Raw genomic sequence first — 18,381 nt, forward strand, 5'->3', positions numbered from 1 at the left:
CACTATCAAGACTTTGTAATCTCTTTTATTAAATTTTACTATTTTTGGAGTAGATTTTTTTCTTTTGTTTTTGTATGGAGTCATGGTCCTAGTCCAGTAGGAGTGTGTGTGGTTGATGTTCCTATCACTTTCCCTCTCGGTTGCACACTTTAACCCCATATTCGTGGCTGGACACTGTCCTCCCTGTTTAGTCTCCTGAGCATTGTTGGTGCTTCCTTTCCCACCTTAGTATTTTTGGTGGTTGATTTTGTTGCACCTGTTGATGTCTCTGTTGCCTCTTTTTCAAGGTTTTGTCCTTGTGTCTCCAGTTTGAACATTCTGATGAAATCAATCAGCCACTTGCCTCCAGGCTTCTGCAAATGTTTGTACAATTCCCGTTCGTGTGTGGCAGGAAATTATCACAAGTCTTGGTCCAGGAAATCTCTCTCTTTCTTTCCATCCTGTCTCCAAACCCAATTGTTCATTTCTCTTCCTCAATCACAAATTTCAACCAAAAGAAATGAGAATATCATCAGGCTCTCTGTTTCCTTCTGAGCACCTGGTGTTATTACCGACCCTCTTACCTTCTGAGGTTTTGTCTGAAGTTTTGGCTGCTCCTGTTCAGTCACATCAGTCAGGTGACTGGGCAGTGAGAGCTCTTCATCTGTGTTCCTGGTAAGCCGAGGACTCAGAGGGAGGCTCCAGTAAGGCCTGACTCTGCAACATACATGTGGCTATGAAGTGTCTGCTCACGGAGGTGGCCATGTGATGTCCTTGCTGGCCAGAGCTCGAACAAATTTGACAGCCCAGATCTAAGTTTCAGGTCACACAGTTTATCTTTATTTTCCCCCTGGAGAGAGTAAAATAAAGTACAGTTGCCTCTTGTCCATAAACTCCAGTTCTTTCCGTAAGCCCCAGGCTTCCTCCTCAGTGTAATCCAAAGTGTCAGAGAGTGAGTACTCTAGCCCTACCTCATCCTGTGGAGGCTCAATCCAAGAAGCTGCCTCTGGCTTCAGGCTAGGGACAGGCATATGTCCATGGTGATGGATGTGGGGGATGGTTTTCCTCCTGCTGATCTCTTGTAGGAGAATTGTCATCAGAATCCTCCTCGATCTCTCTATACCCTCTGCAGTGCTCAGATCCATCAGCTTACAAACTACAGGACAGCAGCAACTAGTTATCAAACTTGCCTTTAACCCAGGCCTACTGAGATTCTGTAAAGACCAAGCGTTGAAAAGTCCAAATGCAGGCTAGAAGCTGGAAGCTGTGGCATAGCCAGAGCTCCATCATTGGAGCATTTTGCTTGGCATTTTTAGAAACCACATCTTTCTACGCTTCTCTCCTTTGAGCTTGCCATCTTTGTCATGGCTGAGGATGCCCTGTGCTTGCAAGAAGACTCAGCCTGGACTTTCCTGCCCTGGGCAGTGGGCTTCCCACAGCATGACCCCCCCACTTGGCTCTTCAGTCTTCCACATTCACTTCCATTTTTATTTCCTCTCATTCTCAGACTCACTTTCTTTCCAGATTCTCTTCTGAGTTAATTCCTGCATTTATTTGAGGAATATATTACCTTGTTTAACAGACTGGAGTCTAGAGATTGAGAATCCTTTGTCTCTTCTGCCAGCCCTAGTGAGATGCTCTGGTAGGAAGGCAGATGCATCTCTAATGGAGTAGTGCTTGAAATATTTCCCCTGGAGACTTTTCTGCTTGGCTTTGAAGGTGAACATCTCAATAGTATAGTCTTTGCAGCTGGCCTCAGGTTCTTTACTCCATCTCCATCTTCAACATGTCTGCCATCTAAAACTCCAGGTACTGCAGATGTCAGGCAGCCTGACTATCCCCCTTTGACTTCAGAGACTCTTACAGGTGTTGTTAACTTGCCCTAGTTGGGACCACTTTGATGGATGCTGTATATCATCACCATACAGCTTTTCAATATTTTGAAACTTTTCTCAAATTGTTCCTACATCTCATAACCATACGCTTCGAGGCAAAAAGTGATGAATTCCACCTGGAACTTTATGCCAATCCTCTCTTCTTTTCCATACTGTTAGGAGTATACTTTCCTGTTCTGGGATAAAACAGAATGTCTAGTCCATATTCAGTACCTAAAGAATCTACAAATCAGCTGATTCAAATAATGCAGTTTGTCATGAACCTGGTTAGATGATGAAATGAGACTTTCAGTCCATGAACACAGTTTTCAAAGTAGTGAGATGTTTTCATTTGCATGGGAGTTTCATTTCCCTAGCTGGTGCCTTAAAAGACTTTCATTTCATTTCACTCATTTCTTTTTGCTCTTAGATCACAGAGTCTGCAGAAATTGCAGAGTGTGCTGCAAAGCCTGCCCCAGTGGCCAGACCTAAAGAGATTGCTGCAGCTGAGTGGTGCTCTCAGGAATGCAATAGCCCAGGATTTGCATTTCATCCAAGGTAAAACAACTCTAGTGTCATTTGTCACCGAAACTCACTAAGAGCAAACATGACATTTATTGGAAAACGAACTTGCAACTGCCTGACAATGTTGTCAAGTTTGGAACTAAGTTATGCTGCTGTTGTATGTATATTTATGCTTTGTTACAAAGCCTTCTGGGGTATTTCACATACAGCATGCCATGACTGAATACACAAAACTGTCACAGTGACAGGTGTATCCTACTGTCCAATATATGCCTACAGTGTGGGCTGGGATAGGCAGTTTCCTAGGACTGAAGTCTGACTTTTACATTCACATCAGCACAAACAGTTCTCAGGCTGGACAGGGACCAGGGTGCATTGTGAGTAAGTGAATCATTATGTTTTATATCCCTCCCCTCTGTTTCTCAGTATCTAATAGAGATCTTATTTCTCCTGGGTATACAGCATGTCCTTGGAACTTCTGTTGACTATGGTGGATGCTTTTCTTTCTGCACTCTTCTGAGGAAGTCAAGTTTTCATTTTTGCCTGAGTGGGCTGTCTTTTCGTCATCTGATGGAGGAGGGAGAAGAAATGAGGAGGGGATATTGCTTTAAAGAAGCAAAACTCTCCTCTAACAAGGAACCCATATTCATGTGTCTTCAAAAAGGATAAGACAGGATTATAATGTCTTTCCCCGTTTTCCTTTCTAAGGAAGATAATGAAATACCTCAGGTCAAATTTACTGAAATGTGTGTTTTTAGAATTCAATTTATTGATTCACACTGTACATAGAAATCAAGCTTGAAGAAGCCTAACTTGGGTGAGGAATAAATCGAATTGTTGATCTTGCAGCAATCCTCATTCACCTGGAGACTTCAGCGAACAATTCTATGCAGGACAGACCTGATCGATGGAAACTAGAAAAGGATGTGTTCTTTGAAGGGTTAAAGCAGGTAAATCACAGCCAAGGATTATACATAAACCATTTTCATAAAACATTGAAGAAGCTCATGCAATATTAAGCTTTTCCTATTGTGGATTGTGCTAGCAAAATAAAGAGAATAGACACATTTTGAAGAACTTTAGGTTGCATTTTAACATTTTGATTGTTTGTTTCTATTTGTAGTTCTTGAGCTCATGGTGAGCATGACTATACTCTCTAAATGGTACCCTTTTCCATCCTCATTAATCTTTTAGATGTTGACGAAGAATGCCACTGCTCCCTGCCTGAATGAACGCTTGTCTGAGAAGGAGGTCCCTCTGCCCCCTGGGATCTGGAGGGACTCCTGGGGACTGTTATGCAACCATACCTCCTTCAACGAGACCAGTGTTTTCAACAGGCTACTTGGTACAGTAAAGGATGTTGTAAGTACTCCACTATCTGATCTCTTTCATGGGCACCAACTGGGCTCATATCTAAGGTTAATTTCTTAAATTAATTGAAATTAATTTCAGTTAATTTAACTGAAGATGCTAATATTGAATTAATTGTTCATACATCTAAAGGAAACTGGCTACCTGAATTGTGTTCCTCAATTTTATCCCTTCTGTTTGACAGCTTGGGAGTGTGTGTGCCCTCGAGTCTACCAAAACCAACTTGACCTTCCCCAAGACAATCTCAAACATTTAAACCAGCACTTCTGCTTCTCTGGTTTCCTGGCCATTTATCCTGTTCCATTTTTAGCTGCATATGGGGAGAAAAGTGGAGGGATAACTCTGGTGATCAGTCAACTTATAGCAGAGCTTTGGCTTTCAGGGTCACAGACTTTGAAAATCATGTGTTTGTCATGTCACAGCCCAGAACACTTCTGAGAGCGCTCACCTTTGCAGAGCACTCAACTTGGGACTATTCGGCAATTTTTTTGGGAAAGATTATTATGTCAAGTCTAGCTTCTATTTTTCTTCCTGAGTATTAAACCTTATAGTAATATGTTTTTTCTTCATTTTTTCCTTCCAGAATTACCTATTTCTTTTTTAACTTCTTCCTTACATGCCATGAGATAAAACCAGTGAAATAATGTCACAGGAAAATGAACACGGGATGGTCATGTGTACATAGTTCAGCCATCAATGCTTTCTCAGTGTCTGCTTGGCAAGGTGACATGTGGAAGAGAGTACAAACATGAACACACTCTCTTGGCTGAGAAGTGCAGATGGCCTAAGTGTACAGGGGCTCAGCATCTAGAAATCTCCCCTAAGATGTTGATGAGACTTACTAAAATGAGGCATAAGATTTTGGAAGCAATGAGAAGTCAGAGAGAATGCTAGGCAGATGGAAAAGTGTGTTTGAAGTCATGCAAGCACATGATGACTCTACCTATTTGCACATTTTTTTTCCCTGCTAGCAGGTATAAATTCTTTTCTGGCAGAAAGCCCATTTCAAATTTCCCTGTGTCTATATAGCCTAACTCATAGTCTCACATGGAGCTGGGATCCAGCGGGATCTGCTGCAGTGATGAGTGTTTTTCTAGGTCACATATATGTGAGATAGCCTTTCTAAGGGTGCTCAGATATGTCAGTAGCAAACCATTCCATAACTTAGTGGCTGAAAACAAAACATCATTCTGTTATCTCTTGTGACTCTGTGGGTTGACTGGGCTTATCTAGGGGGTTCTTCTGATGATCTTACTGGGTGCTTCTCCTGTAGTTATAGTCAGAGGGCCATGGGGGGTGGACTCTGGATGCTCAGCTGGGATGTAAAGGACTGGAACCTCTCATTTTCCACAGAAGTCACAGGCTTCTCTGGGGAGCCTCCTCACATAGTTTCTCAGGAGGATAGATAGACTTCTCACATGGTATCCAGGCATCCAAAAAAAAAAAAAAAATAGGCCAGAAGGAAGGCTTTTAAAGCACGCGAGGACAGCTTAGAAAGGGTGGGACTGGAATTGGCATAAGTCACCTGTACTTCATTTTGTGGGTTAATATGAGTCAGAGCCAGGCCTAGATGGATTGTGGGAGGGGATTACTGAGAGTACAATTTTCAGAAGGTTTGGTTTATTGGGGACCTGTGGGGATACAAGCTACCATAGCTGACTATGATACTTGGGTTCCTGCTTATTGGGTTCCTAATAAAGTGAGTTATAAGTTACCTGACTCTATTGCTGTATAAGGTTTTATTTTGGGGTCTATGATTTTGGACATGAGTAAAGATTTGAGTCAGCACTATGACTTAGTAGTCATGATCCTATAGTTCATGGTCTTTGATGCCCAATTCAAGTGGAACCCTGGATACACAAGACTGGGTAGGTTACATTTCAAATACCCACATTTGAATGATTTATTATAAGTGATGTTTTATTCTCTTATTAAGGACCATATTTTGCAAGAGGTCATTACTGGGCACACAGACATGCCAGTTTCGGTACTGGAAGAGTATTTGGGCTGGCAGGAACTGGAGACACAGCTGTCAGAAGTGAGCCTTTCCTGTTCTCGGCTCTTCCAGTTGGAGGGTGCTGTTGCCTCACCTGGGACCCGTGTCTCCTCTGGTGGCTGTGAGCACCAGCTTGTCGCCACCCTGTGAGTATGCATTGGATGGAAAACTTCCCAATACTTTGTCATTAAAATGAGGTCAAATGCTTCTCATTCAAATGATAGATCAATATTTAGATTCTATTGCTAATGAATGAATAGAAAGATGTTTATTTTGAATCTAACTTTTTGTATACCAGAAAGCATCCAAAACTATAACATATTAAACAGTTCCCTTAAATTTAACTATTGGTTTAATCTTTCATAAGAAATTCAGGGACTAATTGAGTCTAAGGAATGCATATGTTTGAGGTTCTTGTTAGAACTATACACAGAATTATCACATTAACTACTAATGGAAATCTTGCCTTGGGAGTCCTACTTCTCCAGAAAATTTGCCTTGTTTTTATTTTATGACTCTGAAAATTATATGTATGATCAATTTCTACTTTCCTCAGCTGCTAGGAAATTCACACTCAAATACATCAACTAGGGAATGTATTCTTGGCCTCAAAGTTCATTTTATTTTATGTTCTTTATTTTCCCTCTTTCTTTTCTCTTGATTTACTCTTTCTTATATTTTATGTGGTCCCATAAATGGTTTTCCCTCACTTTGTAAATCAGGGTGGAGGAACTCATAAACAAACAAATAAATATTAAGTGAACCATTTCGAAGAATCTAATTTCTTTCATATGAGGACTGCCAGACAGTTGCCTATGTCTCTGTTTAGATGGATTTATAATGATCTGCCATCTGGAGCATCATTATCATCTCTGGCTTCTTTTTGACTGCAGGATGTTTCATATGCTTGAAAAAGTACAACCGTCCCTGGAACAGATATCCTATGGGAAGGCCTTCCTAGGGATTCTCAGGAAGGCTTGTGAAGTGGCTCGATGTGTGAACATGCAAGGAAGTTTCCAGAACAGTCTTCTGGGTAAGGCTAGAGACAAGAATGTGGGGTATTTTCTTCAGTTAGTGAGGTAAGATGATCTCATGAAAGTCCATCCTACTTCATGAAGGGCAGATTAAAATGGAAGGTTCTCCAAGGACAATTCACTCTTACGATTATGGTAGTCAGGTTTTCCCTTCCATTATGACAAGACCCCACCCTCTCTGGGTCCTTGCAGAACTTTCTCTTATGACTCATTTTCCTCTTGGGATTGTTCTGGTTTAGATAAATGCACATGCAGACTAACCATGACCCTCCTCATGAGAGTCCTGATGGACTTCCTATGTGGCCTATTCATTTGATTTAGCACTAAGTCTATCCCTCATACTGGAGAAAACGTCTCATGCTGATCATGCTCAGTGTGATCCTGAAATCTCCGTCCTTTTCCCTGAAGCTGCTCCAATAGTGAGGACAAGGTTTTGAGCAATAGGAAAAAGAAATTTTATTGCTTTACTATGGGCCTCCTGTCTAAGAGGCTGAGATTCTCATTGTCAAGGGGAATTGTGGGCTTTTAAAGAGGGGTTACAAAGGCTAACTTCCAGGTGAGCCCTCACAGGAGTCATAGTTCCTATCCAAGCAGTAGCTTTGAGAGAGAGCTGTTTAGATCCACTGGTGCCAGTCCTGAAGTCTGAATTCTTTTATTTCTGAGGTCTCTGAGCCAAAGAACAGATAACTTGGTCTCGGATGAAAAGAAGGTTACTCTTGCTTCTGCCATGGTTTGGGAATGGGAAACGGAAAAGAAGAAGGGGGAAAAAACCAACAAAATCTGCTTCCAGTGGTGGAGTAGCAAGGTTTATCTTCAAAGCATGAAGTGAACCTGTTATAAGTGCAGAGAAAACAACAACAACAACAAACCCCAACAACAACAATTCAAAAAACTGAAGTTTTCTCTATACTCAGCTCTTCTGATTTCTGTGCCATATGTGTGGGTTTTTTTCCATACGAAGCAATTTTCCAATTCTCTTTGGAGACCAGTTGGTGACCTATAATTCAATTCAGTTCCAACACTGTCTACCTGGAGATAGCATCAGATGTCACAGGTTAAGTTCTTAGTCTCACACAGTCTGTCCTTACTTTAGATGCCAACTCCAAGTTTGGGCCTCCCTTTTGACTTCTGACGATAGGCTACAAATCAGGATTCCTGTGACCCCTTCCTCAAGTTCTACAATTTGCTAGAACAGCTCCCAGAACTCAGGGAAACAGTTTTCAGACAAGACTACTGCTTATTGTAAAGGACATAACTGAAGAACCATAAGAGGGAAGAGATACATAGGACAAGGTATGGAGGAGGCAGGTCAGGGGTGCAGAACCTCCATGCCTTCTGTGGGTGCACCACCCTCCAGCACCCCCAGGAGTGCACAACCTGCAAGCTCTTTGAGCCCCTACCCTTTGGGGTTTTCATGGAGGTTTTGTTAGGCAATCAAGATTAATCATAGACCATTAGCAATTAATAAAATCTCCAGCTTTTCTCCTCACCTTAGTGATTCAGGGGGAGAGTAAAGGAGGGGGTACAGGGTGGGGTGAAACTTGAAACCCTTTAATTTCATGGTTGGTTCTTCTGACAATCAGCTTCTATCCTGAGGCTGTCTAGGAACCACTCCCCCCAAGCAATGTTTTTTAAATAGAATTTTTAAAATTTGTGAATTACAGTTACACTCAGGTGTGGAATTCATTGTGATATGGTTTGGTTAACTTCATTTTGCTGTTTCTCTCCTTTCCCATCCCCACTTTCTTCCCTTCACTCACCTTCCTCTACCCCACTGTTCTTCCTTCTATTTTCATGAGACCCTCTCCTTTTTAAAATTTCTTATTTCTCTCTATCTTCCATATATAAGAGAAAACATTTGATTTTCTGCTTTCTGAGTCTAGCTTATTTCACTTAGCATGATCTCCAGTTCCATGCATTTGCCAGCAAATGTCATAATTTCATTCTTTTTTCATGGCTGAGTAAAACTCCCATTTTTTTTGTGTGTACACACATACACACATATGTGTGTGTGTATATGTATATATATATAATTTTCTTTACTCTGTTGTCTATTGAAGGACAGTGAGGCTGATTTCATAAGTTGGATATGGTGAATTATGTGGCTACAAATATTGGTATGCATGTATCAGTATAGAATGCTGATTTTAGTTCTTTTTGAATAAATACCAAAAGAGTGGGATAGCTGGGTTATAGGGTGGGCCCATTCCTCATCTTTTGAGGAATCTCCATACTGCTTTCCATAGAGGTTGTGCTAATTTTCAGTCCCACAAGCAATGTATAAGTGTATCTTTTTCCCCACATCCTCATCAGTATTTATTATTATTTGTGTTTTTGATTATTTGCACTTCTTTTCAAAAGTATCTGTTTAGTTCAATTGCCCATTTATTGATTGAATTGTTTTTTAATGTTAATTTATATATATATAATTTTTAATGTTAATTTTTAAACATTTTAAAATGTTAATTTATATATATACATATATACATATTTGAGTGATATATATATATATATATATATATATATATATATATATATTTATTTATCTATTTATGGTTATTACTCTCCCATTGGAAGAGTAATTGACAAAGATTTTCTCTCATTCTGTAGGTCCTCTCTTTATACTCTTTAATTGTTTCCTTTTGCTGTGCAGAAGCTTTTTAATTTTAGTTTTTGAAACTCTAGCCAGAGCAATCAGGCAAGAGAAGGAAATTAAAGCGATACAAATAGGAAAAGAAGAAGTCAAATTATCTCTGCTGATGACACAATTCTATACTTAGAAGACCCAAAATACTCCAGTAAAAGACTTCTAGAGCCAATAAACAAATTCAGCAAAGTAACAGGATGTAAGATCAACGTACAAACATCAATAGCTTTTCTATACTCCATTAACGAATCTGCTGATAAAAATGTCAGGAAAACAATTCCATTACAATAGCCTAAAAATAAAATCTGTAGGAATAAATCTAATAAAGGAGGTGAAAGTTCTCTACAATAAAAACAATAGAACACTGAAGAAAGAAACTGAAGACCTCAGAAGAGGCAAAGACCTTCAATGTTCATGGATAGGCAGAATTAACATTGTTAAGATGGTCATATGCACTATATGGATTCAGTGTAATCCCCAATGAATCCCCATTGAAATGCCAATGACATTCTTCACTAGAAACTAGAAAAAATAATACTAAAATTCATATGGAGGAATAAAAGACCCAGAATAGCCAAATCAATGCTGAGCAATAAGCATGCTGTTGGTGGCATCCCAATACCTGGTCTCAAATTATACTTCAGGACTATAAAAACAAAATGGTATTGGCATAAAAACAGACATGAAGACCAATGGAATAGAACAGAAGACAGAGAAAAATGCACATAAATATAGTGTCTGACTCTTGACAAATATATAAAATATATATATATGAAAAACTGGATTCCTATCTCTCATCCTGCCCAAAAATCAACTCAAAGTGGATCAAAGATGTAGGAGTTAGACTGGAAACATGGCAACTACTAGAAGAAAATATAGGGTCAACACTCCAACATACTGGCTCAGGCACAAGACCCCCAGCTATCTTATTAGTATTTAAAAGACACTTATCTCTTTGAGGATTTTGGAGCTCTGTGTCCAGGAAACAAAAGCAGTGACCAAATATATGCATTTCTTATTGTATCATAGCTTTCTTCTCCTTGCCAGTGTCATAAAGTAAAAAATTCCCTAAAATTTATAAACTCCACTGCATGACTCACAAGGTCTTCCCACCTCCCACCACATATGCTTTTTTGAACCCAAGTCAAAACCCAAGTGAAATGTGTACTTCTGACTCTGTCTTTCTGCTCTAGGGCTGGTTGTCTGTTTCCATATCTCCCACTTTCCTGGTGTGTCCTGACCCTGCTTCATCTCGTTGGGGTTGTTAGTTCCTCCTTGGAATGCCTGCATATCAGATGTGGAGGGCTTGGAACTAGCAATGGGTATTTATCTTTTCTTCTCTTGTGGCATGGCCACCTTGTGTTCTTTCCTTTCTTCCTCTTCAAATGAGGCTGCTGGAATTAAATGGTCATATGCACTATATGGATTCAATGAAATATCAAATCTACATGCCAGAGGATGGGTCCTTTGGTTTGCCACTTTAAGAAGCTCAGTATTTCTGTTCACAGTGCTAGGTTGTTGGCCACATGTTCTGGGTGGGGGAATCATTCTACACCTTCACTTTCTCTCTTACCCTTGTCTTCCTTTTATATCACTTACTTTTGCTGGTGGTCACTTATTCTTGATGTCCTCTAATTTACTGATTCTTGGTTTTATTTCTTGAGCTTAAAGGTCTTTTTTAGTCTGTGTCCACACCAATATGAGAGAGTGTTGGCCCTATTTTCTTCTAGCAGTTGCAAGGCTTCTAGTCTATAACCCCTGAGTCTTTGATCCACTTTGATTTGACTTTTGTGCAGGGTGAGACATAGGGATCTAGTCTCCTTCTTCCACATAGGGATATTCAGTTTTCCCAGCATCATTTGTTAAAGAGGCTCTCTCTTCTCCAACATATAGAATATACATTTTAAGAAGATGCCCAGATGACTTATAAGCATATGAAAGTTTAAGAAGCATTAAATAACTACAGAACAACACGAGTAACAGCAGAACAATCCTGTTGTTATACATTCATCTTTCCTGTATCCATTATTTCCATTGTTTTTCCTTTAAAAAGAAAACAAAACAAACAACAGTACATCCTAAGAATGTGGTATAATAGAGATGAATTAATTGTTCTAATGTAGGTATTTAAATTTGCAGAGTGTAGTTTTATCATGCAGCTAAAACATGGTCACAGTTTGGTATTTTGGCATGGATTTTGAAAGCAGGTGGACTTGAGATCAAACATTGCATCTGATGGGTTTTATTTGAGTGGGCCCTCATTTACCATTTTTATTCTTGGTAAAATAAAACTTATATAACTAACTTTACTTGGTTTTTATGAAGGCTAAACATGATAGTGTATGTAAAATGCCCAGCATAGTACCATAGTCATGTATAATGGACAGTAGCTTCCTTTCCTTCCCCAGTGCAATGAATGTCAAAATTATGATGAATTGCAAGTAACAGAAAATTTGCTATGAGGATTTTCTTTTCTTCTTTTGTTTAAAAAATTTTTTGAATACTGCTTTTTTTCTTTTTGTAGTACTCATGCTTATCAGATGTTACTCACATATCTATTGTGCTATTTCTAAATTATTTTCATCTCCCCCCACCCCCGCTATAAATGCTTACAAAATTTCTGACACATAGCCTTTCTGTTTCCATGGAAAATTAGTGAGGTACAATGGGTGCAAGTTTTACGCAGTTTTACTTGTGAAATAAAGACTACAGAGGTTAAATTATTTGCCTCAAATTAGAAGGATTTTTGTCTTAAAAATTTTATTGAAATAGTCATATGCCTGTAATCCCAGCAGCTCAGGAGGCTAGGCAGGAGGATCTCAAGTTCAAAGCCAGCCTCAGCAAAAGCCAGGCACTAAGCAACTCAGTGAGACCCTGTCTCAAAATAAAATGCAAAAAAGGGCTGGGGATGTGGCTCAGTAGTTGAATGCTCCTGAGTTCAATCCCCAGTACCTCCCCACAAAAAAAGTTTTATTGAAATATAGTAGACATTCAATAAAACATACATATTTAAAGTATACAACCTGGTAGTATTTAAATATGAATATATGAAATGAGACTCAACACTACCCAAAGCTACCTCCCATTTTTTGTGTTCCCCTCTGACTGTCAATTCAAGCCCCTCCTCTGTTCCCAGGCAATCACTGCTCTGCTTTCTGTCACCATAGTTTTAATTTTCTAGAAAATTTTGCAAATGGAATTATGCAACATGTACTTTTTCTGTCCTGTTTCATGTAGCATAATTGATGAGCATTGATAATTTGAGATTCATCCATGCCTAGTGTGGTCATTCACTGATTACTTTTCAGTTGAAAGGATGTATCATAGTTTGTCCATGCCAGTAATTCATAATTGGATTGTGTAGCATTTCTGGCTATTTCACATTAAGTTGCTTTGAACATTTGTGTATGTTTGAAAATATGATATATTGTCTTTAGCAATAAAATAACTGGATTACATGGAAGGTGTATGTTTAACTTAAAAAAATAAAAACCCCAACAAGCTATTTTTTCAAAGTTGTTTTCTAATTTTGCATTACTGTCAGCAGTATATGAGGGTTCTCATACTACACATCTCTCCAACACTTGTTATGTGCAGTCTTTTTAATTTTAGTCATCTTATTATATGCATATTATGGATTATGGATTTAAGTTACGTTTATGATTTATGATTTTAAACATTTATCTTCGATGTGCTTATATGCCATCTGCATATCTATCTTTATGAATTGTGTGTTTCAGTCTTTTCCCTACTTTTAAAATCAAGTTATTTGGAACTGGGGTTGTGGCTCAGTGGTAGAGCATGTGTGAGGCACTGGGTTTGATTCTCAGCACCACATATAAATAAATGAATAAAATAAAGGTCCATCAACATCTAAAAAAATTTTAAAAATCAAGTTGTTTGTTTCTATATTTACTGAGTTTGAAAGTTCGTCATATATTTAAGTTACAAACCTTTTGTCAGACATATTGATTTCTAATTTAATTTCATTTTGGTTAGTGAACCCTCTTTGTATTTCAATAAATTCTGTTGAATTTATTGAGGCTTGTTTTATGGTTTAGAATATAATCTACTTTGGTATATACTCCATGTGCACTTGAGAAGAATATGTAGAATGTTCTATGTATATAAAGTAGATCAAATTGTTGATAGTATTGTCCAAATTTTCTATATGCTTACTAATGTTTTATTTTGTGGGGTACCGAAATCTCTGAATATAATGTATATTAGCCTATTTCCCCTTATATTTCTATTAGTTTTTATTTCATTCTGAAGTTCTGTTGTAATGTGCACATGTGTTTAGAATTACTCTTCTTTTTTATTTAATTGATTTTATTTTTTTAAATACAAAACAGTGGAATGCATTCCAATTCTTATTACACATATATACCACAATTTTTCATATCTCTGTTTGTATATAAAGTATGTTGACATCCAATTTGTGTCTTCATACATGTACTTTGGATAATGATGTCCATCACATTCCACCATCCTTGCTAATCCTCTCCCCCTCCCTTTCCCTCCCACCTCTCTTCCCTGTCTAGAAATCATCTATTCTTCCCATGTTCCCCCTCCTTACCCCACTATGAGTCAGTCTCCTTATATTAGAATTGCTCTATCTTCTTGAACAGTGGATGTCTTTATCATCATGAAGTGATATTATCATCTAATCTACTTTGATAACTTTTTGCTTAGTGTTAAGGTGGTATATCTTTTCCATCCTTTTCATTTATGACTTTATGTCTCAAGCACATTTCTTATGTATAGCATGCAGGTAGGTCTGATTTTATCTGAACTGACAAGTTTTTCCTTTTCACTGAGCTGAGTAAATTATATAGCACACATTAAATAACATTAATCATTTAATGTGATTAATGTTCCTTGCTACTTCCACCATCTGTCAGTTTGATTAATTTTTTCCCCTAAGTATGGGTCATAATTCCCTTCTTCTTTGCATGCCTGGTAATTATTGATTGGATGCCCAAATTGCAAGTTTTAACCTTATTTTGTGCTGTGTTTTTCTATTTGTATAAACATTTTTGAGACAAACTACTGGAAACAGTTTAGTCCTTTAGGGTTTTTCTGTTTTTCCCAGTACTGGGGATTGAACTCAGTACATGTGAGGCAAGAGCTCTTCCATGGAAATACACTCGGAGCCCTAGAGTCTTACTTTTAAGATTTCTTAGGCAGGACTGGCAATGTATTCAAGTCTGGTTGGGATTATTATCCACTACTGATGCAAAACTCTTATATATACTCTGCTCACTGACTAACAAATTGTAAATTGTTCCAGTTGGCTAATGGAAATAGAGTATATTGCTTGTCTTGTTGATGACCAAAGACTGCTATCTTTAATCATTTGGGGATTAAACTACCTGGTCTCCAGTAGTTCCCTCACATGTATGGATTAATTTGTTTTCAGCTGAATAGTGGAGGGAAGCATGTGGTGACATTCTTGCTTTATGCAACCCTCACTTGTTCTCTGTGTTGTGTACTTTACCTGTCTTCAGACGCTAAGCTTCATCTTGTAAGCTCAGCATGTCCACTGAGGTCGAGCTCACTTCTCCCTTCTTGTTCCAGGAATTGGACCCTCTCCTAAGTCAACCAGCTAGGTTTCACCTTGTTTTCTGTCTTTTATGAGTCAATGTTCTACATTATCAGTGGCTTGTGATAATTCACCATGGATGAAAGCAGAAATCAAATCACAAATTTCCAATCCATCTTTTTCCCATTTTAATAATATTAGGTGAACTACTGAAACATTTCACTTGCCTAGATTTGTCTATGACATTTTATATCATTTTTTAGCTTTCTCTGAGAAATCTCCCTGTTATGCAGAAAACATGGATTGGAAAATCATCAGTGATAATTATTTTGCATTTTTGAATGACTTATTGACTTCTCCAAAAACTTCCATATCCAGGTAAGTTATTGGAATTCAACTTCCAGGTCTTAATTTAACTATCATCTGAAGATAAACAAGACCTAATTATAGGACATGCATTCTTTAATGTTTATGAGCTTGATATCAACACAGTATTTATTAGGACTCAATAAATATTTATTTATAGACCATATGACTCAAGTTTCCATGGTATTTTAGTCAGCTATCTTGCTGCTGTGACCAAAAGACCTCACAAAAACAATTTTAGAGAAGGAAAAATTCTATTTGGCACTCATGATTTCAGAGGTATCACTCCATAGATGGTTTGCTCTATCCTCAGAGCCATCATGGTGGAAGAGTGTGATTGAAGAAAGTGACACAGGACATGACCCTAGGAAGCTCAGAGAGAGGGAGGGAGGGAGGGAGAAAGAGAGAGAGAGATACAGATAGATATATAGATAGATAGATACTCCCTTTACTACAGACAAAATATAAAACCCAAAGGCATGCCCTCAGTGACCACCTCCTCTAACCATACCATACCTTCCTACAGTTACATCCAATTAATCTTTATCAGGGAATCAATGCATGTGTTAGGTTAAGACTCTCATAACCCAATCATTGCACCTTTGAACTTTCTTGCATTTTCTCACACATGAGCTTTGGGGGATACTCCATATCTAAATTGTAACATGTATTTTGAAAGGAAATACAGATTATAGCAATTCAATTTTCATTAATGGTTACGAGATTCATAACAGATATCTAAAGTATTTCTTTGAAAACTTGTCTTATTTTTTAGAGTTTAGATTAGAGTTTAGACATGGGATCAATGATTTAGGTGCTGATAGTTCTGGAGACTCTAGGGATTGGAAGTGATCTTTGGAAAGAAATATGACAGATTATTTGCTGCTTTGCTATTTCAACATATATTTTGAGATGGGAATTTTTTTTTTCTATATGATTACAGATGTTGTGTCTAGTTTAAAAGCATGTTTTATTGTTTATGGGCTGCATTGGAACTTAATGGGACAGAAACTCTTGAGAGTGGTTTTCGAACTTACCTGTGAAGCTTGCTAAGAATACAAGTGTTGTACCTTGTACCTAAATCTTGCCCTGTGTGTAGGGTGCAGGCTTCTGCATCTTTATCAAATTCCACAGATGATTTTGATATACACCAAAATTGGAGGACAATTTGGCTATTCCTCTCTAGACCTGAGGTTCACCACCATGGTGAGATGAGACTTTCTAAGCCCAGTTATCAGCAGGCACAGAAAAAAAAAAAAAAGTCAATGGGATGGACTCTGAAAAGTCAGCCCCGATGCTGATGTCAAATTCATAATGTCCCACTTTACTGAAAGTCTCAAATATTTCAAAGCAGTAGAAAGCCATTATGGTTTGATGTGTGGTGTCCCCCAAAAGCTCACGTGTGAGACAATGCAAGAAGGTTCAGAGGAGAAATGATTCACTTGTAAGAGTCTTAGCCTAATCAGTAAATTAATCCAGGATGGGATTCATTGGTGACTGGAGGCAGGTGGGATGTGGCTGGAGGAATGGTTAACTGAGGATGTGGCTATGGGGTATATATTTTGTATCTGGAAAGGCTGCTTCCCTCTGCCACACACTCCACCATGGTGTTCAGCCTCGTCTCAAGCCCCCAAGAAATGGAGCCAGCCTTCTATGGACTAAGATATCTGAAACCGTGAACCGTCAAATAAATTTTTCCTCCTTTAAAAATGTTCTGTTTGGATCCTTAGTCACAGTAGCAAAAAAAGATGACTAAAACAAAAGAGGACAATAAATGTAGTCTAGGTGTGTTCCAATGATATTCATTTTTATACCCATTACAATCAGTGCAGTGTTTTTCGTGAAAGAGGCTAGATAATTAGATATTGATCTAATAACCAACAACAAAAAAACACATTGGAAATTAAGTGCAATTAATGTAGAAAGTTAAATTCAAGGGTATGTGTGTGGGTGTGGCTCAGTGGTAGAGTGCTTGCCTCCCATACAAAACTGAATTCAAAATCTGAAAACTTGGGCCATGTCCTATTCATGCCATGTACTAACAGCATGATTAAATTAAAAAGTTTTTGAAATATTTCTTTTTCTATGAAATAGAAATAATGATGTGTACTTCAAAAGGCTGTTGTAGGAAAGAAATAAGATTATACTTGTGAAAGTGCTTCATTAACTGTAAAGTGATATGAAAAAATGTGGTAAAGTTATTACTGGTACTGATGGGGAATTTTTTTTCAAAATAGCCACTCTATTTTACAAACAACAATTGACTCCTCAATTAGGCATATATACATATGTGTATGTATATGTGTGTGTATATATGTGTATACACACCTGTATATATATTAAAGATGTGTACGCACGTGTACATGTATGTATGTATACATACATATGTGCACATATATAATGCACTAGATATATAGTGCTCTGATCTTAGATATTACAATAACATTCCTGTATTTGATCTTCTCTATAGTATCCTATGCCAGAGCATGGAGTATTAAAGAAGTTAGAGAGAAATTTACCTATCTAGGCATTAATATCCAATAAAGTCTGAAATTCTTTATCCATAATTCTGAACTCATTTGAAGTCTGGCAATAAAAGCTGTTCTTATGGCTGGAATCATAGAACACACAGCAGGGATACCACCTGAACCATGTGCAATTGTTTCAGGTCTGGTGACCCAACATGGTGATATCTTTCACAGGTGTCACTGCAGAGGTATCAACATGTTGGTGTCAGGGCTGCCTGAGCCAATGCGGTGTAGACACTTATCAAATACTCATATCACATAACCTTTCTAAAGTCTGAATGATCTGACTTTAGATCATTCAGATCTAAAGTCAGATCATTCATGGATTTCCAAAGTGGCTGTGACTTCTGAGTTTTAAGTTAGTTCTGCAAGAGTGCACATCTCACAAACTCTGATTTGCTTTTCTGAGAACTCTTTGTATTTTAAAAATAAAAACCTGGAGAGGAAGTACCACATCTAACATAAAAGAGAATTGGAATTGCCTCTTGGCACAAGGAATCCCAAAAGTTTTCCCTA

General features: G+C 38.1%; 1 protein-coding gene across 1 annotated transcript in view; it reads left to right on the forward strand.

Annotated features, from left to right (window-relative positions):
• Positions 1-18,381, forward strand: part of Abca13 (ATP binding cassette subfamily A member 13) — a 427,810-nt gene that overhangs the window by 58,042 nt on the left and 351,387 nt on the right. Inside the window, exons 11-16 of the mRNA XM_076864534.2 lie at positions 2,284-2,411; positions 3,228-3,328; positions 3,573-3,740; positions 5,686-5,891; positions 6,639-6,778; positions 15,235-15,349. Coding sequence (XP_076720649.2) covers positions 2,284-2,411; positions 3,228-3,328; positions 3,573-3,740; positions 5,686-5,891; positions 6,639-6,778; positions 15,235-15,349 — 858 coding nt within the window. The remainder of the gene's footprint in view (positions 1-2,283; positions 2,412-3,227; positions 3,329-3,572; positions 3,741-5,685; positions 5,892-6,638; positions 6,779-15,234; positions 15,350-18,381) is intronic.

Source organism: Callospermophilus lateralis, chromosome 1 (genome assembly GCF_048772815.1).
Source record: "Callospermophilus lateralis isolate mCalLat2 chromosome 1, mCalLat2.hap1, whole genome shotgun sequence".
NCBI classification, from domain to species: domain Eukaryota; kingdom Metazoa; phylum Chordata; class Mammalia; order Rodentia; family Sciuridae; genus Callospermophilus; species Callospermophilus lateralis.